The sequence below is a fragment of the Stegostoma tigrinum genome, chromosome 30, assembly GCF_030684315.1.
Source record: "Stegostoma tigrinum isolate sSteTig4 chromosome 30, sSteTig4.hap1, whole genome shotgun sequence".
Classification (NCBI taxonomy): Eukaryota; Metazoa; Chordata; class Chondrichthyes; order Orectolobiformes; family Stegostomatidae; genus Stegostoma; species Stegostoma tigrinum.
In genome coordinates, this window is record NC_081383.1 from 35,388,680 (window position 1) to 35,416,261 (window position 27,582).

At 40.3% G+C, this 27,582-nt stretch overlaps 1 protein-coding gene across 2 annotated transcripts in view; it reads right to left on the reverse strand.

Moving 5' to 3' along the window:
• The window catches only part of kdm4b (lysine (K)-specific demethylase 4B), a 453,216-nt gene that overhangs the window by 1,506 nt on the left and 424,128 nt on the right, over window positions 1–27,582 (reverse strand). For both annotated transcript variants that reach the window (XM_048559767.2, XM_059638447.1), the window contains exons 19-22: window positions 19,408–19,575; window positions 14,583–14,702; window positions 8,763–8,855; window positions 1–1,842 (exon numbers count right to left, since the gene is read on the reverse strand). The exon at window positions 1–1,842 is cut by the window's left edge and continues 1,506 nt beyond it. In XM_048559767.2, the coding sequence (XP_048415724.1) occupies window positions 1,651–1,842; window positions 8,763–8,855; window positions 14,583–14,702; window positions 19,408–19,575 (573 nt within the window). In that variant the 3' untranslated portion in view covers window positions 1–1,650. The remainder of the gene's footprint in view (window positions 1,843–8,762; window positions 8,856–14,582; window positions 14,703–19,407; window positions 19,576–27,582) is intronic.

Below are 27,582 nucleotides of genomic sequence, written 5' to 3' on the forward strand. Positions count from 1 at the left end.
CTCTCACGGTTTTGCATTTCTGTTTCCTAGTTGAGATACAAAGGTGTGGATTCTCTATTGACAGTGTCCTCTATTTGATGGCACAGCAAAAGTTGGAGTAAACTCTCAAAATGAATAAAAGACAAGCTCAACTTCAGCCAGCTTCAGATCTCTTATGGGAGCCACAGAGTTAAATACTTCAGCCACGAGGAGGTACAATTCACAGCCAAATACTTCCATCATGCTTTGTGCTTATTGAGATGAAACAATTCAAACTGAGCAAGAAAGAAAACTATACAAAGATAACATTAAATATATACAAAAAGCACATTAATTTATAATAAACTAGTGTCTTTTTGAGGTTATCAATTAAATCAATGGTTTATAGAAAGTGGCTTGAAGGTTTTAAACAGTGAAACACGTGCTTCATTTTGGTAAATGATAAGCAAAACAAATGTTTAGTTTTGAGTCTTTGACAACTCAAACTATATGAAGGTATAAATCCACAGTAATGGCACACAGGTTGCCCTGTTCTGATCAGACGTTGTGGTAACACTTTACATTGCAAATGAGTTCACGTTATTAGATTATTTTGTTGCAACTTAGTGGTGGATTGGGCCTTAAATAATACAAATGTCCAAGTATAAAACAAAATTAAGACAATGTAAGAAAGTATGGACCTCCTCCCCACTCCCAAACTCAGAAACCAACAAGAGAGACATCATGACAGCTAATCTCGAGACCTACAGGAGAGACATCATGACAGCTACCCTTGGAACCAAAAGATTCCACAGAACATGAGGGGTAATCAATTCCTTTTCAAGTTAATCAGCTCCCTCCACAACTACTACCTTTAACCTCATCCTAAATCAGGATTCACCACACAACTTAAAAGTAGCAAAAAAAAATTAAAGCTCTAAAACAATCTCGGGCAAAAAAAAAGCTGTCTTCCGTGCTTGGCCACCTGAAAGCCCCACACACTATAAAATCCACAGAGCGACAAATTAACACAGCAGCTGGTATATCAACAATACTGGAACAGCCAGAATGGCATCCCAGTTTTGATCTGGGATTCAATACATTATATCCCAAGTTTTAAGATAGGGGATTTATATTTAGCCTTCAGAGAAAAATTTAAACCAGTTTAGGAGGGCAGTCCTTACAACTGTGTTTTAAACTTCTTCAATATCCACCAAAGCCTCCCAATAACAACAAAAAGTACTGTCCCTGAAGATACTTGGAAGAATTGCCTTGCTGCAGACAAGTCAAAGAAGTAACAATGGGTTTCCTTCATACTGATATGACTACACCCCATAACAATTGAAAATATTGCTTTGGTTCAATTATGCCAGGAAAATGCAGACAAAAGCTAGAAAAATGCTGAATTTTGTTCTCTCCTTTTCTTAAACCCAAGGTTTTCAAAAAAAAGACTTTTCAAGATTGTTTTTCTATTTACAAGAGATGTGGTTGAAACTTCAAGGCAGATTCAGTAGTTCAATTCTGAATATGTTTAGCACCTTCGCAGAAGATGGCTCACAGGTATTTACTGCACAGTCTTTTTAATAGCAATTTTAAAATTGAATCCATTTACTAAGCATAAAAGCATTTCTTTCCCCCACTGAAAAACCCAAAACAAACAAAACAAAAACCCAAGTGTAGAGGTGTATCTTCCTAATTAATAAATCCCTGCTGGTAAGGTGAATGAAAGAGGTTTTCCATAAATGTAATGTATTCAGGATTCTGGGTGTAATCTTTCTGGGTGTAGTCTTCAAGCAACCTGGAGTTTGATGGCCGAGCTTTCTTCGCATCCTTAGCTTCCTCTCCTGAGATGTAATCTTCGTGCTGGGAGCCCATCAACGGTGACTGTAAAACAAACATGATTGTATATTGTAGAATAAAGTAAATCAAAGGTTTTACAGCAAAATGAAGACAATTCAATGAACTGGTGGGCTTGAAGCTGCATCCCTCCCCAGTGATCTCCTACCTTTGAAATTCAGATTGGTTTAACAAAATAACCATTTACACATACCCACAACATAGGTGCTAAAGACCAATTTTGAAGATATGTAAAACATGTAATTCTTCTCTTTAGTTGAATGCTGTCAATGGAGAGTCTTCTAATACTATGACCATGGCCATGCAGAGAATATGATTGGGACTGGAGGCAGGGCCGTTGTCAAGATGATATAAAAATAGACACTACAAATCATTGAAGCCTCAATGACTACCTTAAAGTCTTGAACTTTGATTTGGGAGAAATACAGCTAAAAATGAGCTGGCTCACTATGATAGCCACCAAAATCACCTGAGCTGAGAGCAGCCAAGCTCACAGGAATTACAAAGAAATTTCAAAACAGCATGGCTAAGATTCCCATTCTGATAAGACTATCCAGCTGGTAATTACAGGACATAAAAATATATCATCTGGAACTTATAGCTCACAATAAGACCTTCAAATATCTCTACAAATGGGACTTCTCGACAGCAAGTACTGCTGGAACAAAGGCTCAAATCCAAAACTCATTACATAAGGAGAAGAGATAGCAAGAACTGCATATGCTGAAATCAGAGACAACAGAGCATGGAGCTGGAGGAAAACAGCCGGCCAGGCAGCATCAGAGGAGCAGGAAAGTTGATATTTCGGGTTGGGAACCTTCTTTAGATAGGTCTGAAACCCAAAATCCATCTATATTGAAAGCATGACAGGAAACTCTGACATTGGGAACAAAAACAAAGTTGCTGGAAAAGCCCAGCAGGTCTGGCAGCATCCGAAAAGGAGAAAACAGAGTTAACGTTTCAAGACCGGTGACTCCTCTTCAGAACGCTGACATTTGGACCATTACAACCCACGTTGGTAACATTTGCTTGCATTCGTTGAGGACCAACAGTCAGCTTTGACACAAACACTCTCTTTTGGAACTTTGAGAATTCTGAAGAATTCATATCAGACTCAAACCGTTAACTTTCCTTTCATAGCTCCACAGATTATACCAGACCTCCTGAATTTCTCCAACACTTCCTTCTGAGCATGTGGTTTTTATGAAGGGTGTATGGAAACACGTGGAATGACAGCAAATAAGTATACTCTCTCTCTTTGGAAGTGGTGTCCAGTTCTACAAAAATTGATCAGCCCGGGAGAAAACTGCCTACAAACCAATAGCGTTTCAATAACTACAACAGTGTCTTAACTGACTGAATCCAAAAAAAAAAAAAATCAGCAAAACAACATCATCCTTTGGCTAAAAAACCTCTGACCTCAAGACAATGAATGGATTTTTAGCCATACTTGAATCCTCATTTGCATTGGACACTATTCCCCTTTAATTTTCTACATGTGCAAGGACTAAATGACCACTCTGTTTTTCCTTGGGTTCAATAGGGAATAAACTTGCTTTATCTTTCATTCAAGCAAATCCTGTAGACTGGCTCCTTTTAGTTACCCACATTTTTTTTTAAATGGGCAGAGATATACCCTGATGCCAAGAAAAAAAGGAATTAAACATTTGTTGTGAAGGAACAAGCAAGTTGAATAAACTGGAGTCAGTTCACTCCTTTCCACCACAGGTAATATATTCTATGGTACAGTACACTGTACCACCACAGGTAATATATTCTATGGTACAGTACATTGTACCACCACAGGTAATATATTCTATGGTACAGTACGCTGTACCACCACAGGTAATATATTCTATGGTACAGTACATTGTACCACCACAGGTAATATATTCTATGGTACAGTACGCTGTACCACCACAGGTAATATATTCTATGGTACAGTACACTGTACCACCACAGGTAATATATTCTATGGTACAGTACGCTGTACCACCACAGGTAATATATTCTATGGTACAGTACGCTGTACCACCACAGGTAATATATTCTATGGTACAGTACATTGTACCACCACAGGTAATATATTCTATGGTACAGTACATTGTACCACCACAGGTAATATATTCTATGGTACAGTACACTGTACCACCACAGGTAATATATTCTAGAGTACAGTACGCTGTACCACCACAGGTAATATATTCTATGGTACAGTACGCTGTACCACCACAGGTAATATATTCTAGAGTACAGTACATTGTACCACCACAGGTAATATATTCTAGAGTACAGTACATTGTACCACCACAGGTAATATATTCTAGAGTACAGTACATTGTACCACCACAGGTAATATATTCTAGAGTACAGTACATTGTACCACCACAGGTAATATATTCTATGGTACAGTACGCTGTACCACCACAGGTAATATATTCTATGGTACAGTACGCTGTACCACCACAGGTAATATATTCTAGAGTACAGTACATTGTACCACCACAGGTAATATATTCTATGGTACAGTACGCTGTACCACCACAGGTAATATATTCTAGAGTACAGTACATTGTACCACCACAGGTAATATATTCTATGGTACAGTACGCTGTACCACCACAGGTAATATATTCTATGGTACAGTACGCTGTACCACCACAGGTAATATATTCTAGAGTACAGTACACTGTACCACCACAGGTAATATATTCTATGGTACAGTACGCTGTACCACCACAGGTAATATATTCTAGAGTACAGTACATTGTACCACCACAGGTAATATATTCTAGAGTACAGTACATTGTACCACCACAGGTAATATATTCTATGGTACAGTACACTGTACCACCACAGGTAATATATTCTAGAGTATAGCAGACTGTACCACCACTGGTAATATATTCTAGAGCATAGTAGGCTGTGCCACCACTGGTAATATATCCTATTTTCTGAAAGTGAATGTGACCCATAGAGAGTTGGGTGCTTCAGGTAAAGGAGGAGATAGTTGGAATGATATCATCATAGAAAAACATGGATGCAGGCATTGCATCAGAGTAATTGGAGGGCTCAACAAATGCATTCAAGTTGGGCATTGTTGAACTGATGTGTCATTCTCCTTCTCACTCACTTTCATAATCTGGAAGAAGCTGGACTAAATGCCTCACCTTCCACTTCGGGATCTTACAGCCTTCAGGGCTCAACATTGAGTTCAATAAGTTTCAACATCACCCTCCATACCTGTTACCTACAACATAGGTCCAGTCAAAACTTGGTTTGCTTTCAGTGTAATGCAGCCAATGCATTTTCACCCATCATCTACTTAGCTTCTCCTCTTCCCTGGCTTATTACGGACAATCCCTTTGCTTGCCTAACTTTTTTCTCTCTCTCTTTCTGGGCTCCATTTCACCTATCTACACACACCTTCTCCCACCCACCTCAGTCACCAATATAAATATAAACTTTTCAGAGCTGCTATCAGTTCTGACGAAGGGTCAATGGAGTCAAAATGTTAAGTCTGTTTTCTCTCCATAAATACTGCCAGGCCTGCTGAATTTCTCCAGCAAATGTTTTTTGTTTCATAGTCAGTTCCCTCAGGTTGGTGCTTCACAGCTATTTGCTCTTGGTGTACAGACCAATTAGGGGATTTGTAGAAAGAGCATAATCAGGCCTGCAAATCAAATTTTCTCTCTTGCTCAATTTGCTTTGACTTATTCGGTGTTTACTGTTTCAGAAATGCAATTTTAGGACAGCAAAGGATTAAATCCATGCCCTTCTACCCTGGAAGACGACAAAATGAAGTGGTGCTGTACTGCCAGAGTTCCTTCTTTCTTAGTAAAGAAATAGGCATTTAATAGTCATTTATTTTGTCAGAAGGGGCGGTAGGTTTCTTTTCTCAGGGTAGAGCAAGTTCAGTCCATTATGACATGAATACTATAATTAAAGAAAAACTAAACCATTCAGGCTGAATCCTGTCAGCTCCCAATAACGGCTGATCTAGATGAGGGATCACCAGCCTTAATCTACATTACAACAGGGGCAAAACTCAAAAGTGCTTCATTCAGCAGTAAAGCTATTTGGGGAAAAAAAATTGAAAGAACTGCAGATCCTGTAAATCAGGAACAAAAATGGAAGGTGCGGGAAAAGCCCAGTAAGTCTGGCAGCAATAATAAAGAAAAAAGAATCAAAATTAATGCTTCAGGTCCAGTGACCCTTCCTCAGGACACAGTTTTTGCATTAAAGCTATTTGGGTTGCCCCAAAGTTGTGAAAAGTGCTAGATGAATACACATCTCTTTGGTTTTTTTTTTATTTTATAACTTCAGAGTTCAGTGCAGAGATATTTTATCTTTATCTGGAATGCTGATTAACATGGATTTATTTGAGCCAACCCATTTATTCATTTATATAAATGATTAATAAGGAATGTAGACAATGGAGATTCTGACTTTAAACCTGCTGCAGTTGTGGCTTACTCTCTTACCGACATTTACTACAAAACTGAAATGATTACAACATCCTTACAGTAGGCAAGGACTTGGATCTGTTTGCCAAAATTCTCAGTATCTGAGCACATTTTCAATCTGCACGCGTCTTTCTTGAAACCCAGAAGGTGTGATCTCAATCTGATAAAGTGTCTCTTTAAAGTCAAAGGAACATACCTGCATCTCATGTCCTTCCTCTTTAAACCCTGTTACACTGACCATGGTTTGTTTGGAAACTCAGCAAAACATTCTGATAAATTAAATTCTCTGCTGTACAGTTTAGTGTCAGTGCTTGGTGCTCTGCTCATAAAAGAGGTTTAATAATTGAGCAGCCCCATCCATCTTATCTGTTGTACAGTGGCAGATTTATGTTTTCCTAATCCAATAATATGAGCTAAAAAATTATCAAGCTGCCTGCTGTTATTTCCTTTCAGAAAATCTAACCTTAAGGCCAGTTAGACATCAAGCTTGTAAACTAAGATTTATCCCAACGCGCAGCTGCTTGAATCAAATGTACTGTGATCAGTAAAAATATCTTTTTCTGAAGGTCAAATTTCATATCAGAACGATTTAAACGGTCCAGTTTGCTCACTCTCACTCAGTATCTGACTAATTAGTAGTTTCTACAAATCTCAGTACTGGATAAATGGATTGGGTTTAACCCAAAACAAAATGGATTGAGGCTTATCAATAAGAGTGATAACAGATGGTAACCACTGAAGCACGTGGAGCTGTACTGAATGCAATGTGGCAAAATAGAACAATTTTAAACTAGAGAGAGTAAGATCAGAGAATTCAGATGGGATAAAATGATTAAATTCCAATAACAGCCAGATTGAGTTCCAGCTCTTCTTGCAGGAGGAGTAAGGCCCGAGACTTGGACCATTTTTCACTGAATCTTATTCCAGATGCATACTGCTACAGTAGGCTTTGGCCTACTCACATTTAAGAGACTGTGTGTGTTTCTTTACGTTTATCATGCCTGATGAAGGCATCTTCTAAATTCTACCACAATCAGTAAAGTGGGAACATTTCCTCTGGTCATTATTTGCAGTAATACGTTATTTTATTTCAAAATTTATTCCACAATTTCACTAGATGCAGTGAGGAAAGAAAATCTTCCTCAATTTGGGGAACGGTTGGGAAGAAACAATTTTGATAATGAGTCTGATCAATCAGGAAGTCCTTAATTGCAAGTATTGTTGTTAAAAGTGTGATAGTTTTTGATAAAAATATGTAGCACAGTATGAACTGGAAGAATGCAATGTATGTCACATTAATCCTCAGAAGCAATACCATGTGCAATGAATTAACAAAACTGGAAAGGACAGCAGAGGCTAACTGCCTGGGATACCTTACAAACACGTGTATGTGCACAGCTGTCTTTTTGGGAAATGGCAGTCATCCACATTAAATGTCAATGTACAAATAAAATAAATCTCCACACTCTACCACATGCCCCATTTACATGCAGAAGGACATAGTTTGTACTGTAACTCAACTTTAGTGCAACTGGGGAAGTACTGGGAACAGTTAGTATTTTGTTCCATTCATGATATGAGGTTTCAACTAATTACAATCTTAACTCTTCACCATTCTTTCCCTGCAAGTATGGACTTGCAGCAGGTACATACAGTTACTTAGGCACTGGCTACCTTCTTATACATGATCAAGCTGGCTGTTCTTATTAGCTTGGATGGAAAGTATCAGCAGCCTGAGAATGTGTCAGAGTTACAACACTTTCCAACATGGGGCACTGAGTAGAAGAATTTTAATTATAGTATTCCTCTCCCTAGTCACAGCACTGAACCCAATTGGAATGCCATTGCTGCAGTCCCAGTTAATCCAACTCAGCAAACAGTAATCAAACCTGCAACCTCTGGTGTCTAAAGTTGCAATCCACATCAGTACTGTGCAGTAGACCATACAGGGGACTAAATTCTGATTTATATAAATGACTATATTTCCAGTCAGATCCTGTTTTGGTAAGGGTCAGCACTTTCTTCTCTGAATTAAAAATTTGTGGATTGAAGTTCTACTCAGAGAATCTGTGCTATAATCCAGTCTGACACTTTTTAAATGAAGAGACAAATATAAGGAAGGTGTATTGCACAACTGAAGATAAACATAAAATATCAGATGACAGTTTTGAACAGGAGCAGAGGATTTCTTGCGGACAATACTTGCCTTTAACCAGTTTCAATTAAAGCTGACACTAACCTCAAGTGGGACACAATATCAACATAATACGTTTCCAAGCATCAATATTAGAGCCTCATCAACAGTACAAAGGTAAGAATAAGAGACCACTGCAGTTTGAACTGGATGTTTAAACTACCATGTCACTTCGAACTGTCAGCCTAAACAGTGGCCACTCAACATGTATCAGAGGTGCATAACCAAGTGGATGGTAATTAACAAGCTGATTGCAATTTGATAGGTAATGTCTGCTTTGAACTCACCAGCCGTGCTTTCACACGCTTGGGTAGCTCCTCATCCAATGTAAAAAGGTCTTCTCTTTTCAAGGTCAGCTGAGAGCCTCCTTCAAATTCCACCTGAATCACAAGCAAGTCATCAAGAGAATGATCATTTAATGCAACAACATCATTACATCATTTCAAAACTATTTCATGGTTACCTCTCTCTACCTCAGTAATTTTCTCTTGACTCAGATTCTTCACTCTTCCGAGTGTAGTCTTTCATGCATCAGTATTTTTCACTGGGATAGTGCTGGCAACTGTACCTGGGCCCTAAGCTCTTCAATTCCCTGCATAAAACTCATCTCATTCATTCCACCTCTTTCACCAAACCTTTGGTTACCTGTCCTAATACGTCATAACACGGTAGTGTTATATACTGTTTTTAAAACTAGTCCTGTTGGATGATATACTTATTAAGGGCGCTACATGAAGGCACATTGCTAGTGTTGACAGATTCCATTTTCAGACACTAGGTGGCAGTAGATCACTGGTTAAGTGCTAAAACCTGAAGTGTTTGTAAATAATGCTGAAGAAAACTACAGACGGAAGAGAACTGCAGGATATTTCTTCTGGTAGGATAATTTCCAAAACTGCTGGGGAAAAAGAATCCTCAAGAGTATGTCATTGCCTTGACCAACAAGGTATTCAGGCTACTCTCCTGACCTTGCTACTGAAGTGTGATATTAGTTGGGCAACTCTCTTACGAGGTCTGTGTTTCCTTCTACTTTCAAAGAAGCTGTCCACCCACCAATATATTGCCTCATCAGTACAAACGAAAACAAAGTGCAGGACAAACCCATCAGGTCTCCGAAGAGAAAACAGAGTTAATGTTGAGTCAGAATCTTCAACAGAGCAAACCTGAACAAGAGTACCTAAACTTGAAACATTAACTCTGTTTCTCTCTTCAAAGGTGCTGCCAGATCTTCTGAATTTCGCCAGCAATTTCTGTTTTTATTTATTTCAGATCCCCAGCACCTGCAGTTCTTTGTTCTATTATCTCATTAATAATATTTAGAGCTAAATGTACCAATGTTAAAATTCTGTATCTCTTTGCACTGATTCCTTCTCAGTGCTGAAGCTAACACAATTGTACACTCACCCAGTTTAATCAACTCTTTCTATGGATTGTACAGTTCAAAAACTCAACACCTCTCTCAGTCACAGAATTGTTATGGTGGCCATTTGGCCCATTATACCTGCATTGGTTCTATTACCTATGGTCAGTTCCCTGCCTTTTCCTCCATATCCACCTCACCCCCTTAGGAGAGAATCCTGGCCCTTGTCGGAAAAGACTGAGACCATCATTTCAAAGCTTATCCCTCCCCACCCCTGTAACTTTCCCTATTCCTCCAACTCAGATTTTTTCACTTTTCCTAGTTTAACCTTTTAGCATCATTTTTCACTGGGGCAGTGCTGGCAGCTGTACCTGGACACTGAGCTCTTCACTTCCCTGCATAAAATTATCTCTTATTTGTTCTACTTCCTTTACCAAACCTTCGGTTACCTGTCCTAATATGTCATTATATGACAGTGTTATATACTGTTTTAAAAACTTCCTGTGGGACGATATGCCAACACCAACCAGCTGGGTAGGTACCACTCCATTCCAATGCAGCTCTTACAATCAGCCTACTCACGTCATTCATAATACACCACTGGCTGCTTTCTGTCTCCCCTTTATATTCTGCAGATCTGAATGGGGAGTCCACTGCCTTGGTCACTCAGTGGCCCAGTCTACAAGAAGGGGCCTCCAACACCTCTGAGGAGAGTTCAAATGCTTCAGAGGAAGTATTTTCAAGCACTCCCCAGCCAATAACTAGCTCAAATACTGACATTTTTGTGGGAACTTTAGTTAGAGTGGGGAGCACGGGTCGGTGAGCATGTCTCTACAGCTGGTTGAAATGTCCTGGTTCACTGGCATTAGTTGAGGCCAGGCATGAGCTCTGCCTTACGGCAGGAGGGGACCTCATGGTGTCAATAAATAGGGACTTTGTCCACATGTACAAGAAGACATGTGAGCAGCAGGCAGCAAGGTGGGGGGCAATGGCACTCAACAGTCCAGAGGAAAGAATGTTATGAGGCACCAGCTACTGCTACCACGCAAATGATTGGTTCTCTCCATGGACAGGGAGGTAGCTGTCATAAAGAGCCAGATCCAGTAGTGTGACAGTCTATTGGATATACACACAATCCATCACCCTAGCCTCAAAGCAATGTGACAGTGGTGGGCGATCAGGTCACTTTGGCCTCACACCAAGTGTCCCACCCTCCCCACTAGGAGGCAGGACGATGCCAGGAGGCAACTAGCCAGAAGGCAACCAGCCAGAAGAGGAACCAAACACAGCCCTTCAAAAGTCCCCAGTCTCCAAAGGTGGCAGGGCCTTTCATGTGCAACTCACCTACCATCTTCACTCCCACGAGAGATTGCCCTGAGGAAAGTGAACTTGCTTCTGACTAGGACACACTCAGCATGTCTGGGTGCCCGAGATACCAATACCCTCTGGGGTCAACTGACCAAACCTCCGAGGATTCCAGCTGGCTCCCTCCACCCTGGCTTTGGGAGCTGGGGCTGCCTTTTGTGGAGGATGGGAAAGAAAGAAGAAAACCTCAAGGGCACATCAGCGGCATGGATGAACTTTCATGTCAAATAAAGTGTGATATTTGTTGAAACATGCTCAGAGCGCCACTAGATCAGTTTACTTGTCGCTGTGTAGCCCCTACTTTAACTCAAGTCTTACATCAGCTTACGTGTTAGGTCCTAGTTGGTGTAATGCCCGACTTGAGAAACTGCTGTACTGTATGTGAGCAATATGACCATTGCAGCCAGAAGGGTCTCCAGTGACTGGGCACTTTTTAACTCAGGCACTGGTACAGTGTCACTGGCTTCCGTGGATAAAGGTACTGCTTCTGCATGAAATGTTCTGCAGTGTTTCAAACTGGGAGGTGTACAGCTCACAGTTAGACAATGGATAAGCTTCGGCAGGGATTGGGCATCCACAGTTGTGAGCCCTACACAGTAAATGGGTCTATGCGCAGTGTTGTTGTCCCTTGAAAAGGTTCATTGTCGCTGCATTTTGAAACTCCTCCCAATTACCCTGGAAGTGCTGTGCTTGCAACCATTTTCTTAATATTGAACTGTTCCAATTTCTAGGTTCACTTTTACCTGTTGGTGAGGCTCCAGTCATCCAAATCTCCTTCTGGTTGACCTTCCCATGAGTCTCATAGGCTGTGCACCATCTCAGGTCCCAACCCAACATCCGTCTTCAATCCTCATCCTCCCCCAATCCCCACCAATAGGTTTGCCCATCTCCTTCCTGCAGCAGGAGTCCACAACCAGCCCCCACCCCTCCCCACTTACTCCATGCCTTTATTGGATGGAAATAAAAAGACTGACTGTTGTCCACACTCTCTTGAGCAACCTGAGCAGACAGCACTGAGCAAGATATGCCCAGAGCCCTGACTCAAATCTGTACATCTCTCTGACAGAGTCAGCACTAATCCCAGGCTAAGGAACCACTGTGAGGTAAGGACTGACTGAGAGCCATTCCCTAGACTGCAGAGGCACGGACCCCTGGGCTTACAGCTGACTAGTCAGATGCCAGACTGTGGCCAACGTCCTAGATTGATATCAGAGGCTGCCCTTACTCACTGTTCCAGGACACCCTGACTGATGGGTACCTGCTTGGACTCACTGAGGGCCACATCCCTTAGACTTTGAGAAGTAGCCACATGCAGTATGCTTGCCATATAAGCTGCTGGCACTTGCTAGATGTGTGACTGACACTATACTGCACTTTAGAGAAAGATGTCTCCCCTTAATGGAGGACTGCGGACCTTCAAGACAAGTTGCCTGGTTCATGACTGAAGCAGGGTAAGGTACAGTAAGGCAGAGCTGGCGTCAGTGTGCGTCGCCACTAAGAGGATGAGAGGCAAGAGAGGCTGTAGCCCTAAAATAAGCCTGGTCCAGCTTGTGAGTGCTTGTTCCTGTGCTCAAGGTGTCCTTGCAGGTACTTATCAATGCTAGTTGACAGTGCACCTCCAAGTGCAGCTTTAAAAGGGCTGATTCACTCTACGGTGGATCAGAGACTGCCAGTCCCAAGAGGCTGGCAGGGGTCTACACATGAGGGGCACGTGTGGTTGGTGCCCTGGGATGCTGCTGCTGGGTGCTCAAGATGGTGACCTAGATGAGCAAGCAGCAAGCTCACATCACCAGGTACCTGCTCTGACGTTCACATTGGCAATCGTCAATATCTCATTCACACGCAAAGAACAGGAAGCTGCTGATTAATGAGGTGTGATTTGTTATTGAACTTAAGGTTAAAAGGCAATAATCCCCTAGCAATCTCACCACCTCCCTAATATAAATCTTGTCTCTATGCCCAGCAACAAGTTGCTCCTGAAGTGGAGAAAGGCCTTGATTTCCACATTTCTCAACGTGGTCCAGAGTGTTCAGGCTCCAATTAGACTCTGCCGAGTAACTAGAGACCAATCAGCCTAATTGCAATGATGGTAAAATTATTGCAAATAAATCGGCAGAAAGGATAAAGCCTCATTTAGAGATGCACAGATCAATCAAGTAAAGCATGGAATTATTGGGGAAGGCTGTGCCTTATTATTCTGTCCATCTCCTAATTTCCTATCTGAACAGCCTGCCTGCAAATCCACCAAGCTTATTTTCACTAAGTTTATATAAAACATTATTTGATACGTGGCAGTTCATATAAATAACATTCAAATGCATTTCCTTATCCATATTGGTTGCTTCTTCAAAAAACTCCACTTGGTTAATTAAACATAGGTTTCTAAAAAGTAAACTATGCTGGCTCTCCAAGATCAGCTCACATTTGTACAAATGCTCAATCACCCCGTCCTCAGTTAAAAGATTCTAGTAACCTGCCCACAACTGATGTTAAAGTAACAGATCTTTAACTGCCGAGTTAACTCTCTTACCCTTTTTAAATAATGAAGTAATACTGCCAGTTTTCCAATTCAAGGGGACAGTTCCAAATTGAAGATCTCGATTAATGCATCAACTTCTTTACCTACTTCTTTTAAATACCATGGTGTAGAAACAGTCAGCTGCATCTTTATTCACATTAGTTTCTCCAACTTATTTTAAACATATTAAATCTTTTGTTTCTTCCCTTGCCTTCTCACTACCTCTGATATTTTATGCATTTTCTTGATTGTCAAGGTCAATGTATTTAGCATATCTTCCACTTTCCAATTACAGTATCATTCACGTGTCTTTAAACAACCCATGCTATTCCTTCTTTTAACTTATTTGTTAAACACAACTCCAGTGTTTTATTCAATACCTCTTGCAAGGTTTTGGTCATACTCCTTTTTGTGGCTTTTACTGCCTTGCTTATGCTCCTTCACTCTTCTTTACATCTTGCCCAATCCACAGGATTTTGCTTTTGTATAAGTCCTTTATTAATTTCATACTGGGCATTACCTCATCGTTGACCAAAGTATAGCTCTTGCCCTCAAGGGTACATCCACTTCTACAGTCAACCAACCAAAATTTTTTTTTAAAAAAATGCTGCCTGGTGCTCATCCACAGTTTTATCAGTTAGTAGCTCGGTTTCAGGTTTGTGGACAATTTCTGCCTTAACTCTCCAAAGCAAGTGTTACTCAAAATTAAAACCTTGTTTCATGACTTGATAAGTCATTTTTTCTATTGTTTTGTGATAATCATTATTTGAGCAAAGAAAATAAAATACCCACATTTGGTCAGCGACTAGTTCCTAACTGGTCAGCATTTCTGTTTCAGCAAGGAAAATGTGATTTCAATCTTACCTGATAGCTGTACCTGACCTGGGAGCCAACAAACTTTGCGTTGTACACCAGGTTGTCGGTCCATCTCACCTGGATGACCTCGCCCTCTGCGGGTGAGCCATGTTGTACACAGTCCCTGCTCTGTACACAAAGCAAACAAATACATTACGGATTATACAATCAGGGTAGAGCATAGTGCACAATGACAGATTAATATTGTGAGGTTCAGTTCAAAATAAATGACATTGACAACTTGAACCGTCTTTGAGTCAAGCTACAAACAGTCATAAATAGCTTGTTATAAACACTAAGACTGAATGTAATTTGCAGTGTGCCAATTTTGAGTTCGATACTTAAGAGGTAAGATAGTCAAAGGATGCCTCCAGAGTACAAATTGCTTCTCACTTATACTTCTGGGAGTCATCCTATAGGCTGCACACAGTCTTTGCAATTGCTGGACAAGCTACATTGTCAATGAGGAAGTTTGTGCCCAAGAATCCTAAAAGAAACAACAGAAAACTGACATAGACAATGCAACACCAAATGCTGGAAGCTATTTGTCAACAACTTCACAGGTGGCTTATTTGACTGAGGAAACCGACTATTGTCTGGTCTCCATAATGGCTAGGCTGAGAAATTATTTAACTAACCATTTTAAGCTTGGAAAAATGCCCTGATAAAATGATTTCAGATTTGTCCCCACAACAATTGGTCTAAGCAAGCATTTGGTGCTTCACAGTATTGACTTGATATGACAGATATGGAAACAGGAACAGCAAATTTGCAGAAATCAGTTGACAGTCTCAGAAGTAGCAGCTGACACAACATGATAGCTCTTTTCAATTACATTTTGATATTGACATACTAAATGCACTTGATCACTATCATGGTGCAATTTGTCGTGCAGGGAATCACAGGAGCAAACATGAATCCTTACACGCTCTTCAGCCCTATCATAATGCACCTGATGGCATCATTAACAGAAACAATGTTCCCTGTCATTATAATGCCTAGGATTATATCGATTTCCAATATATTACCTGAAACCATTTATGGGTTTGTTGATTTGTTCTCCAATGTTTTGTTACCATACTAGGTAACATCCTCAGTGCACTCTTGACGAAGCGTTATTAGTCTGTCCTGCTTGTTATTTATGTGGGTCTGGTCTGATGTGGTGGTTGACCTCATTTCCAGTTCTGCTTCATAGTGGTTGGTATACAGGGTCTACTTCCACATGTTTTTTGATGGAGTTCCGGGTTGAGTACCAACCCTCTAGGAAATCCCATGTATGTCTTTGGTTGGCTTGTTCTTGGATGGTTACATTGTCCCAATCAAATTGGTGGCCTTCTTCGTCCGAGTGTATGGGAATGAGTGATAGTTGGCTGTGTCTCTTGGTAGCTAGTAGGTGTCCATGTAACCCGATAACTAATTTTCTTCTGGTCTGTCCAATCTAGTGCTTGTGGCAGTCCTTACGTGGGATTTTATATATAACATAGGTCCTGTTAGTTGTGGGTATGGGATGCTTTGTTCTTGTCAGTTAGTTGTCATAGTGTTGCCGTGCATTTGTGTGCTACCATGATTCCTACCAATCAGATTAGTTTGGTGGTCATTTCTGATGTGTTCTCAACAGAAAGGCACAGCACACCAGTCACCTTACCATACATCATAAGAACATAAGTACTAGGAGCAGGAGTAGGCCATCCGGCCCCTTGAGACTGCTCGGCCATTTAATAAGATCAAGGGTGATCTTTTTGAGACTCAGTTCCACTTACCCACCCACTCACCATAACCCTTAATTCCTTTACTGTTCAAAAATTTATCCAGCCCTGCCTTAAAAACATTCAGTGAGGTAGATTCAACTGCTTCACTGGGCAGGGAATTCCACAGATTCACCATCCTTTGGGTGAAGAAGTTCCACCTGACCTCAGTCCGACATCTGCTTCCCTTTATTTTGAGGTTATGGCCTCTAGTCCTAGTTTCACCCGCTAGTGGCAACAACCTCCCTGCCTCCACTTTATCTATTCCCTTCATAATCTTATATGATTCTATAAGATTTCCCCTCATTCTTCTGAATTCGAATGAGTATAATCCCAGCCTACTCAGTCTCTCCTCACAATCCAACCCTCTCAACTCTGGAATCAACTGAGTGAATCTTTTCTGCACCTCCTCCAGTGTAAGTATATCTTTTCTCAAGTAAGGAGACCAGAAGTGCACCCAGTTCTCCAGGTGTGGCCTCACCAGGATCCTACACAGCTGGAGCATAGCATCCCTGTTTTTAAATTCCATCCCTCCAATGACAGACAAAATTCTATTTGCCTTTTTAATCACCTGCAGCACCTGCAATCCTACTTTTAGTGATTCATGCACAGGGACACCCAAGTCCCTCCGCACAGCAGCGTGCTGCAATTTTTACCGTTTAAAACATAGTCCATTTTGCTGTTATTTTTACCAAAATGGATGACCTCACACTTATCAACATTGTACTCCATCTGCCAGACCGTTGCTCACTCACTTAGACTATCTATATCCCTCTGCAGACTTTCAGTGTCCTCTGCACACTTTGCTCTACCACTCACCTGAGTGTCATCTGCAAATTTTGACACACCACACTTAGTTTGGAGTTGGGGACTATCTATGTAAATTGTAAACAATTGTGGTCCCAACACTGATCACTGAGACATAGCATTAGCCACTGACCACCAACCAGAAAAACACTCATTTACCCCTACTCCTTGTTTTCTACTGGTCAACCAATCCTCTATCCATGCCATGATAATACATGTAATACCATGCAACTTTATCTTATGTAGCAGCCTTTGGTGTGGCATCTTGTCAAATGCCTTCTGGAAATCCAGATACACCACATCCACAGGTTCCCCATTGTCTACCATGCAAGTAATGTCCTCAAAGAATGCTACTATATTAGTTAAACATGAACTACCCTTCATGAACCCATGCTGGGTGTTCCCAATAGGAGAATTTATATCTAGATGCCATGTTATTTCTTCCTTAATGATAGATTCAAGAATTTTCTCCACTACCGAAGTTAAGCCAACTGGCCTGTAGTTTCCTCCCATAATCTTTTTTATTTTTTTTTAATAACTTTTTTGTGGCTTTCTGTTGGCCTTTAAAAAGATTTCCCACTAATCTTTGCTTTTTGTTTGTATTTTTTAAAAATATGATACTTTCCTTTATTTCCTTAGATATCCATGGCTGACTATTTCTCTTCCTACAGTTCGTCCTTATCACTGGAATATACTTCTGCTGGGCACTGTGAAAAATCACTTTGGAAGTCCTCCACTGTTCCTCAATTGACCCACCCATTGAGTTTTTGCCCCCAGTTTACCTTACCTAACTCCTCTCTCATCCCATCATAGTCTCCTTTGTTTGAGCACAGGACATTGGTACTGGATTTAAAATTCTCATGCTCCATCTGTATTTCAAATTCGACCATACTGTGATCACTTCTTCCGAGAGGATCCCTAACTGGGAGATCATTAATTATTCCTGTCCCATTACACAGGACTAGATCTTGGATAGCTTGCTCCCTTGTAGGTTCCACTGCATATTATTCAAGGAAATTATCGTGGATGCATTCTACAAACCCCTCAAGACTGCCACGACCAACCTGGTTCGACTAGTCGATATGTAGATTAAAATCCCCCATGATAATTGCTGTACCATTTTTACATGCATTAGCTATTTCTATGTTTATCGCCCACCCCACCATGATGCCACTATTTGGTGGCCTATAGACCACACCTATCAGTGACTTCTTCTCCCTGCTATTCCTAATTTCCTAGTTACTTCCCAAATTTATTAGGTAAAGAAAACCGTTACCCAGCCGACCACTCGTGCCCACTCTGGGACTCCTCGTCTGCTGAACAACTGAAGGCTGCAGTCACATGAGGTAAGAGTTTTATAACTAAAGCTTTTCTTCCCGGGCTGCCCTCGCACTCTCTCCTGCCGCTGAACAACTGAACATGTCAGAGATGACTACCAGACTACTGTGACCACTAGGAATCATGGTAACACACAAATGCACAGCTAAACTACAACAATTACTGACAAAAAACAAAGATCCCATACCCACGACTAACAGGACCAATGTTATATATAAAATCGCACGTAAGGACTGCCACAAACACTAGGCTAGACAGACCGGGAATAACTAGCTATCAGGGGAAAACAGCATCAATGAACCACCAAAAGACACAACCAAATATCATTGGTTTCCATACACTCGGAACAAGTTGGGCACTAACTTGACATACGTGGGATTTCCTAGAGGGCTGGTACTCAACCCGGTACTCCATCAACAAACACGTGGAAATAGACCCCATATACCAACCACTACAAAGTAGAATCGGAAACGAGGCCAACCACCACATCAAACCGAACCCACATAAATAGCAAGCAGGGCAGACCAGCAACACTTCATTGGGGGTGCACTGATGACGTTACCTAGTATGGGGACAAAATGTCTGCAAGCTAACCTACCAGTCTGGTGAACAAAATCAACAGGCCTACCCACATCCCATGCTACAAGTCTTCTCAAAAACTTTAAATCAACCATTTATTATTCATTTAGAATTCTGACAATGATCTATCCTTTCATATGAATATCCCATTTTTTTTTAGTTCAATGGACAACATTACTAAGTACTTTTGTTAGAATCAGATGAGATCTAGGAGATCTATGACCTCTCCTTCAAAAACACTCTCTTAGTCAGAGGGCTCTTGTAAAGGTGTGGTCAGGACTTTTACATTAACCAGTAAAAACATTCCGCACAAATAAAAAAATGTCAGTTTTAAAAAAAAATAGAAAATATCAGTGGCAACTTACAACAACATTTTCTGGGTATACATTGTCACTGTAAGATCCATCTTCAAAATTAATTTCATAAAAGGTCTGCGCAGAAGTTCCAATCACTTTGCACTTGTAGTAAAGTCCATTTCGATTTTTTGCAATGACTGTCTGACCTACTGAGATGAGCCAATGATCTTGGTTTTGCTAAAGGTTGTGGTGAGGGGTTAAAAGAGAAGCAATTCAGTAAATACATTTAATCTTTAAAAAACTTTAATAGATAGTAAACTTAATAAATGCATTATATTAGACCATAAGACGTAGGAGTGGAAATAAGGCCATTCGGCCCATCGAGTCACTCCACCATTTAAATCATGGCTGATGGACATTTCAACTCCACTTCCCTGCACTCTCCCCGTAGCCCTTGATTCCTTTTGAGATCAAGAATTTATCGATCTAACGTCCTATTGACCTGGTGAATGCGCTAACTGTAATAAAAGTTCTCCAGCTCACATTATAATGAGCTGCTCTCTTCTAATATGGTCAGTACCAATAGGTTGTTCTTAATTTTCCTCCACTTCCATTGTCTCCATCTGATCATCCTAGACTGTGAATGTTCTGAGGCCTTATCCCTATCTATTGGTTTTTAATCTAGAAGTATTCAATTTTTTTGTCCAAATGGAGTTCAAAGATACAAACCAAAGGGCCACATCTGGGTTCTGGGCTACATCTAAAGTCTACATCCATGAGTCTAAGTTTTCTTAACTACACGTTGAGATTATTTCCTTTCCAAACCTTTTGACCCAGTTTAAACAGAACTAGCTTGAGGGTTAAGTGCACAAAGAGCAGATTAATTGCTGGTTGAGAGACACTTCCTAGGTCTAAAGCAAGTAGGCCACAGGCTGTAAAGTGACAACCTGACTGATAATACCCCTATAGTCCACCTAAAGACTTATTCACGGTCTTATGCACTCCTCCATAATCAAAGACTGTCTACATTCAAATAAGCTGTGATTTACATAACGAGGAAACAATTCTCTTAGGTCACATGATTTATAGGATGACTCAAGGGTTCTTTGATCAAACATTCACAGATTAATGAAGGAGAAGTACATGATATCACCAGACTATAACTGGAACAACTTCTGGGATAAATGGGACCTGTACAAGCTAAATGGTTGTGCCTGGACTGGAATGGGTCCAATATCCTTTCTGGGAGGTTTGCTAGTGCTCAGGGGAGATCTTAAACTGATTTGGCAGGTAACTAGGGCACATTGTATGTGAATTTAGGAGCAGGGTCCAATCAGATACAGAAGGAATGCAAGGACAGTCCAGTAGGCAGAGATGCTGTGGCTTAGATATTGACAATGGGAGGTCTAGCAAACTAAATTGTTTCTATTTTAATGCAAGCAGCGTGACTGCTAAGACAGATGAACTTAGGGCACTGATCAGCAGTTGGGAATATGATATTGTTGTAATCATTGAGACATGGTTGAAGAACAACGGGCCTGGCAGCTCAATATTGCAGGATATAGAAGTTTCAAGCACAATGGGGGACAGCAAATAAGGGAGGTGGGGAAAATCATTACTGCAGTATTGAAGAAGGACATTCACAAGGATTTGCAAATGAGACATCTTAGTACGTCTTAGAAGTTTGAAAGAAAGATGGGTAATCACTTTGCTGGGATTATACTAAAGGGTTCCCAACAGTCAGTAGAAGATAGAGAAGCAGAAAGGCAGGCAAACCACAGAAAGGTGAGACAGAGCCAGGATTATAGTTGTTGCAGACTGCAATTTTGCTTACATTAACTGGGATCTGATTATTATGACAGGATTAGATGGGGTGGAATTTTTAAAGTGCATCCAGAATGGCTTTTTGTGCCAGTATACAGATAGTTCTACTAGAATAGTGCTAGACCTAATCCTAGGGAATGAAGCCAGTCAAGTGGTTGAAGTTTCAGTGGGTGAGCATTTTGGGGATGGTGACCATAAGTCTAACTTTCAAAGTCATTATGAAAAAGGGCAAAGGTATGCAGAAGTTAAGTATCTAAAATCAGGCAAGGTCAACTTCAATATCGTTAGGCAGGATCCGACAAATATGGACGGGGAGCAGCTACTTGCTGGTAAATATACAATTGGAAAATGGGAGTTTTTTAAAAAGTAGTGTAATGAGAATTCAGGGCAGCATGCTCCTCCAAGAGTGAAGGACGAGGGGAGCGAGAAAACCCTTGATATCAAGGGTTATCGTGCGTTTGATAAGAATAAAAAGGAAACGTGTCAGGTACAGTGTTGTTGAAAAATGGGGGAGGCCTTTCAAAACGAGAGACTCTAGGGGGCTGCTTAAAAAGGTAATTAGGAGGGCCAAAAGGAGACAAAATATCTTTGGCAGATGGAATTAAGAGAAAACCTAACACTTTTAAGTATATCACAAGAAAGAGGATTGCCATGGAAGAAATGAGACCTATTAGAGACAAAAGGAGCAACCTACGCATGGAGTCAATGGATGTAGTCGGAGCCTTAAATGAACACTTCTCATTTATATTCACAGAGAAGAAAGACATTTAGCAGAAGATGTCAGTTGGGATGAAGAAGTTAAGATCAATAAGGAGCTGGTATTTGACATTTAAACAGGCATACAGGTGCATAAATCCCCAGGGCCTGATCAGATATAGCCCAGGCTGCGGTAGGCGGTGAGGAAGGAGACGTTGAGGGCCCAGACAGATCTTATATATGTAATATTTCACTGGCAGCAGGTAAAGTGCCAGTTGACTGGAAGACAGCTAATGATGGAAATCCTCTGAAGGTTAGGATTAATCAATATTTGGAAAGACAGATTAATCAGGGATAGTCAGAATGGATTTGTTACAGGGAGATCTTGTCTAACCTTTTTATTGAGAAAAAGTGACTGAAAATATTGACGGTAGTGCAGTTGATATGGCTTACAAGGACTTCAGAACAGATTTTGACAAGGCCACGTAGAAGGTCCAAAAGGTAATAACCTATAAGATCCAAGGCAATTTGGCAAAGTCAATCCACGTTATGTTAACAACTCCAATGTTAGAATTGGAAGCCTGTGACTAACAGTGTACCACAGCATTCAGTGCTGGGATCCTTGCTGCTTATTATGTACATAACAACTTGGATGTGAATATAATGAGTAAGTTTGCAGATGACATGAAAAGTGGATTGTTGTTGATAGTGAGGAGGATAGTCTCAGGCTTTAATGTGATATTCATCAGCTGGTAAATTGGGCAGAGCAGTAGCAGGTGGAATTTAATCCCAATAAGGCCAAGGTGATACATTTTGAGAGTTCTAACAAAATTGAGAGGAATAGGCAGAATAGATTGTGAGAATCTAATTCCCATGGCAGATGTGTTCAAGACCAGAAGGGTTGAGTTTATGGTAAGGAGCAAATGGCAAAGGCCATCTGGGAAAAAAAATTATTTTACCCACAGAATGGCAGATAAATATAAGGTACTACCTGAGAAAGTGGTGGAGGCAGGTATTCTCATAACATTTAATCAGCATCTGGATGAATACTTAAAATAGCAGGGCATTGGAGGCTATAGAGCCAGTGCACGGAGATGGGATTAATGGAGTTTGGTGTCTGTTGGTCAGCATATACATGGTGGGCCATACAGCCTGCCTCTATGCTGTATGACTGTGAATTATTATTTATTTGTGACGCACTCCTGCATCCCACTGTGCCTGTGTAGTCACAGGCTGAAATTTCTTGAAATGCTGGGAATATTTTTCAGAAAATGCAACACAGTGGTAAACACCAGTCCTTCTTCATGCTTATACAACTAAAATCACACTTCCAAGACATGCACCACTCATTTCCAAACTGTTCAAAAGCAACTGTCTCCCTGGTGACCATCTATGCTTTTCTTTATGATAAAAAATTACTTCACCCTTCCTTCCAATAACGTGTATTTATACCATAATTTCTCCTGCTGTGTAATTCCCTTTATCAACGTGAAGAATGCACACTACAGTGGCATTTTCCATACTGTTCTTCTGTCACATTTATCATGATTTGAGAATTATGTGCTCCCTCATATCAATATATCACAGTTATTGCAATGTCCCTAGTGCAAATTGTGCCAGATGTTATCTTTCTTGGATTGAATTCCTCATGGAGAACCAAGGAGCACAACATCTCAATTGGAGTCCAGGAACACGTATATAGATTCAGTTTTTGTAAAGCTCTCATGTCACCAATTATAGAGGCGACATCACTTGACTAGTAATCAGGAATCTCAGGCTAATGTCCTGGCAAAACCAGCTCAGCAGCTGAATTAATAAATCTTGAACTGAAATCTTGTCTCAGTAATGACAGCCATGACAACACCCATGGACTGTCAGAAAAATCTATCCGAACAGTAATTTTCTTTCGGGAACAAGTTTACCATCCTCGCCCAGTATGGCCTATGTCTTATTCCAGATTCACAACAATGTGGCTCACTCTAAACGGCCCTCTGAAATGGCTAAGCAAACACCAGTCAAATTAAAGATTGTCAACAAACACAGGCATGGCCATCAACAACCACGACTTATGAAAGAATACTTCTAAAAATCCTTCTGTTCAGAAAGGCACCTAAAAGGGTGAAAGTCAGGATACATGTTACATAAATAGCAAGAGAGGTAGCATATGGACAGTCAGTGGAAAATGAAAGTCAAAATGGCTCTTCTGCTTTTACTTTAGAGCACACAGACATTCTAGATCAGAAGTGAAGATAGCTTTCCTAACTGCAGTAACATATTTCCATCACTCCACAAACAGATATCAGATTACATCACATAAGGAAAAGATGATGAATGGTGTCAACTGTAAAGCAACAAACAGAAAATAGGCATCATGAAATCAAAGAACCGGGTTAAACTGCTCAGCTTAACAAAATTATGCTGATGTTTTCCTTTGAGAATCATAAGTCTAATGTAACTCGGTTACTTGCTCCACACATCCTTTAATATTCTAATACCATTCAGCAACCAACTCCTTTCTGAAACAACTGAAGAACTCTGCCTCAAGAAGCATTTTGTGCGTAAAGTTCTACATTGTAATCATCCTGTGTAATAAACTTCCTTTTAACTTCCCTTTTCAATTTTTTCTGATCATTTTAACTTGTATACTCTCACTGTAGAAGTGGATAACAATTCAATGTCCTTTACTTCACCATTGATCTTTATATTCAGAATGTTAGCAGCTGAACTCTTAACCTTTTCAGCTTCAGCCCTGAAATCTGAAGTCTGTCATCACAAGCATGTTAAGGACCACCCGGTGTCTTTAACATCAGATTACACCTTTTCTGCAATTGGGTACCCAACACTGCACACATTTTCCAATAGCAGTTCAGAATGAGTTCAAAGTAAGTTTTGCTTAAAATACACATTGGCAGAGTACAAAAGCAAAGATTGGCTTGCTTTTCATGTGGATATTTGTACGTGCATTGTCATCTTTTGTATATATCTGCATGCTCAAACACTTTTTCTCTCCAGGTCAAATCTTACCACAAAGTCTAGGTCTTCTCTTTATTCTTGTTTCTATGCCAAATGATTTTGAAAATTATAGTTCATGTCTTAATAATTTCTTCCCTTCACATCCTCTTAGAGGGAAATATTTAGGCCCAGACTTCTTTTATACGTTGATTGAGTAATTTCTTTAATATTTGACTCTCTCTGATCTGAAAGCTTGGAGAATCTGCAATTGTTTTTAAAATGTTTGTAAAGGGTTTCTATGAGCTTATAACCTGCGAGGAGATCAATGTAAATTTTGGACAAGAATAAACACATGATTCATGTGACCTGGCTACTCTTGGCCTGAACACACTAACAAAAAGGAAGACACAGGAAATGTGTAGAGAGACACAAAGAATAGCTGCAAGACATGAAAGGTGAAAGGTGAAGGTGATTGGCACAAAAGGTGCAGATAAAGGGAATGCAGGCTGAGACAGACGAGGAACACAGAACTTGAATGTGGAGAAGCCAAAAAAGTCTCCACGATTATAAGTTTAGTTTTAACAGTAAGATGAAAAACAGAATTCAGAAACACTTTTGGGGGGGGCTCTGTACCAGCAACCTAAAAGGACGTGAATCTTAAAATAAAAGTTACGCAAAAGTGTTTGTATCAGAGTAACAGATCATCAAACTGGGTATTGTTGATTGGTCAGTTGGAAAGAAATTTTAATAAGTTATGCCATCAGGGTTGAGATGACCAGAATGAGAGGGTTTGATACGCTGTGTTAAATATAGGTATTTTCTAAGCAATCTGTTCAGAAATGTTATGACACAATACTGTAACAGTTGTGCCTTGAACCCAAGTCACCTAGCTAAGAGCTAGGGGCATTGCCACAACAGCTTTGACTGAATAGATGCCAGTGAATGTGACTCATGGGCAGACTGAATCAATCAAGTGGAAAAGGGCGAGGACCAAAAAGGAGGCCGAAATCAACAAGAATTTAACAAGTGTACATGTGTGGGAGCTATTTGTGATTATGTAACCTGCATCTTTGCTAAATCAACTACAGTGTTTTTTTCATTTGGAGTACCATTTCCCTCTTATGCCATATTTAATTTGTATTCGTTCAGATTTATGTTACAAAAAAAACACAAAAAGTGAACTCTAATTGGCAATTTCTGCTTTTTGGGTTAGTCAGTAAGTTTGGTTTGGATCACAGCTTCCTCACGGGAATCATAAAATATCATTTCTCTTTAAAGGTCGTCTCTGCTAACAGTTTGATATCTATCTCTAGTAGTTCTGCAATCTGAATAAAGACATCAGAAATAATAAATAAGTTATTTTCCATAACTTTCTGCTATCCATCATTTTCTATTCCAAAACTGCCTTGCAGCCCAAAACTATCTGATTCCTTATTGTTAGCTTTTATACGTATATTCTATTTATCTACCCTGTTTGATCAGTTTTATTATTTGCACCATAAGCAATAAATATTTTTTTTTTAGTTTCAATTTTGATTCAACTGCTCAATTCAATGAAATACAAACCTTCAATGAACTCCCTCTTTTCTGCCTGGCATGTAGTTGATTGCAATCTCCTGTTGAATTCTTTTCCACTGTTATTCTACCTGATATGTCTTCCTTCTACTTAAATGCAGACCATGCTCCTTTCAATTTCACTATGACTTGCTTTTATCTAGTCATGCTTTTTTGCTCTCAACTGTTCTTTTTCTCTCCTTATTCTTTAACTAAATTGAATTATACTGTGGTCACTGCATCCCAAATGTTTCCCTACATGTTCCACCTCATTATCGAAAACCAAGGTTCCTAACATTTTCTTAATTTATATTTACTCTGAACAAACAACCAAAAAATTAAATCCTTAACATACTGAAAATATTAACTTCATCTTAACAGTTTCCCTATCTGGCTCTATATTTTGGATCACTAACCTTCCACAGTTAAACACGTCCCTCTAATTTGCTTACAAGTCCCAACATCAACTTTCACACCACAGCTTGATTTGTTAAGTGTTCCGAGTTGCATAAAAGCCTGTGATATTCTTCATTTCAACTTAAGTCTTCCTGAAATTCTATTTGAATTAATGATTCTAATTCCCCAACACAAAACAGAATGCTTCAAATACGAGCAGAACAGGTAGCAATGGTAGTGGAAGAAATTGAATTAATAGCCTGAACTTCAGTTACAGGTCTTGATTTCGAAACCAGGTTGAATTCCACATCAGGAATACTCCAATGGTGTAGTGGTAGTGTCCACATATCTGGGCTAAGGGGCCTGGGTTTAAGTCCCACTTGATCCAGAGGAGTGTAATCTCTGAACAGGTTGATGTGCAAACGTCTTTACTTTGTCGCTGGCTGAGGGGTGACGTTACAGAGATTCATACAATCAGGAGGGGCATGGATGGGGTGGATAGACGAGGTCTTCTCGCCAGGATGGGGTGTGTCCAAGTCTAGGGGGCATAGCTTTAGAGTGACAAGTGTGTCCGCGCGCCTGTGCGTGCCTGCGCGTCTCTGTAACATCTGGATGGGTACATGTACAGGAAGGGTTAACAGGGATATGGGCCAAATGCTGGCAAACAGGACTGGAATAATTTAGGATATTTGGACAGTATGGTCTGTTTCTATGCTGTACAGCTCTATGTCATTAGATGTTTGGCACGCACGTCCTAAGATTGATCAAATGCAGTATTAGTCAAATTGGCTCCCTTCCTTATCCCCTATGAGATGTAGTGGT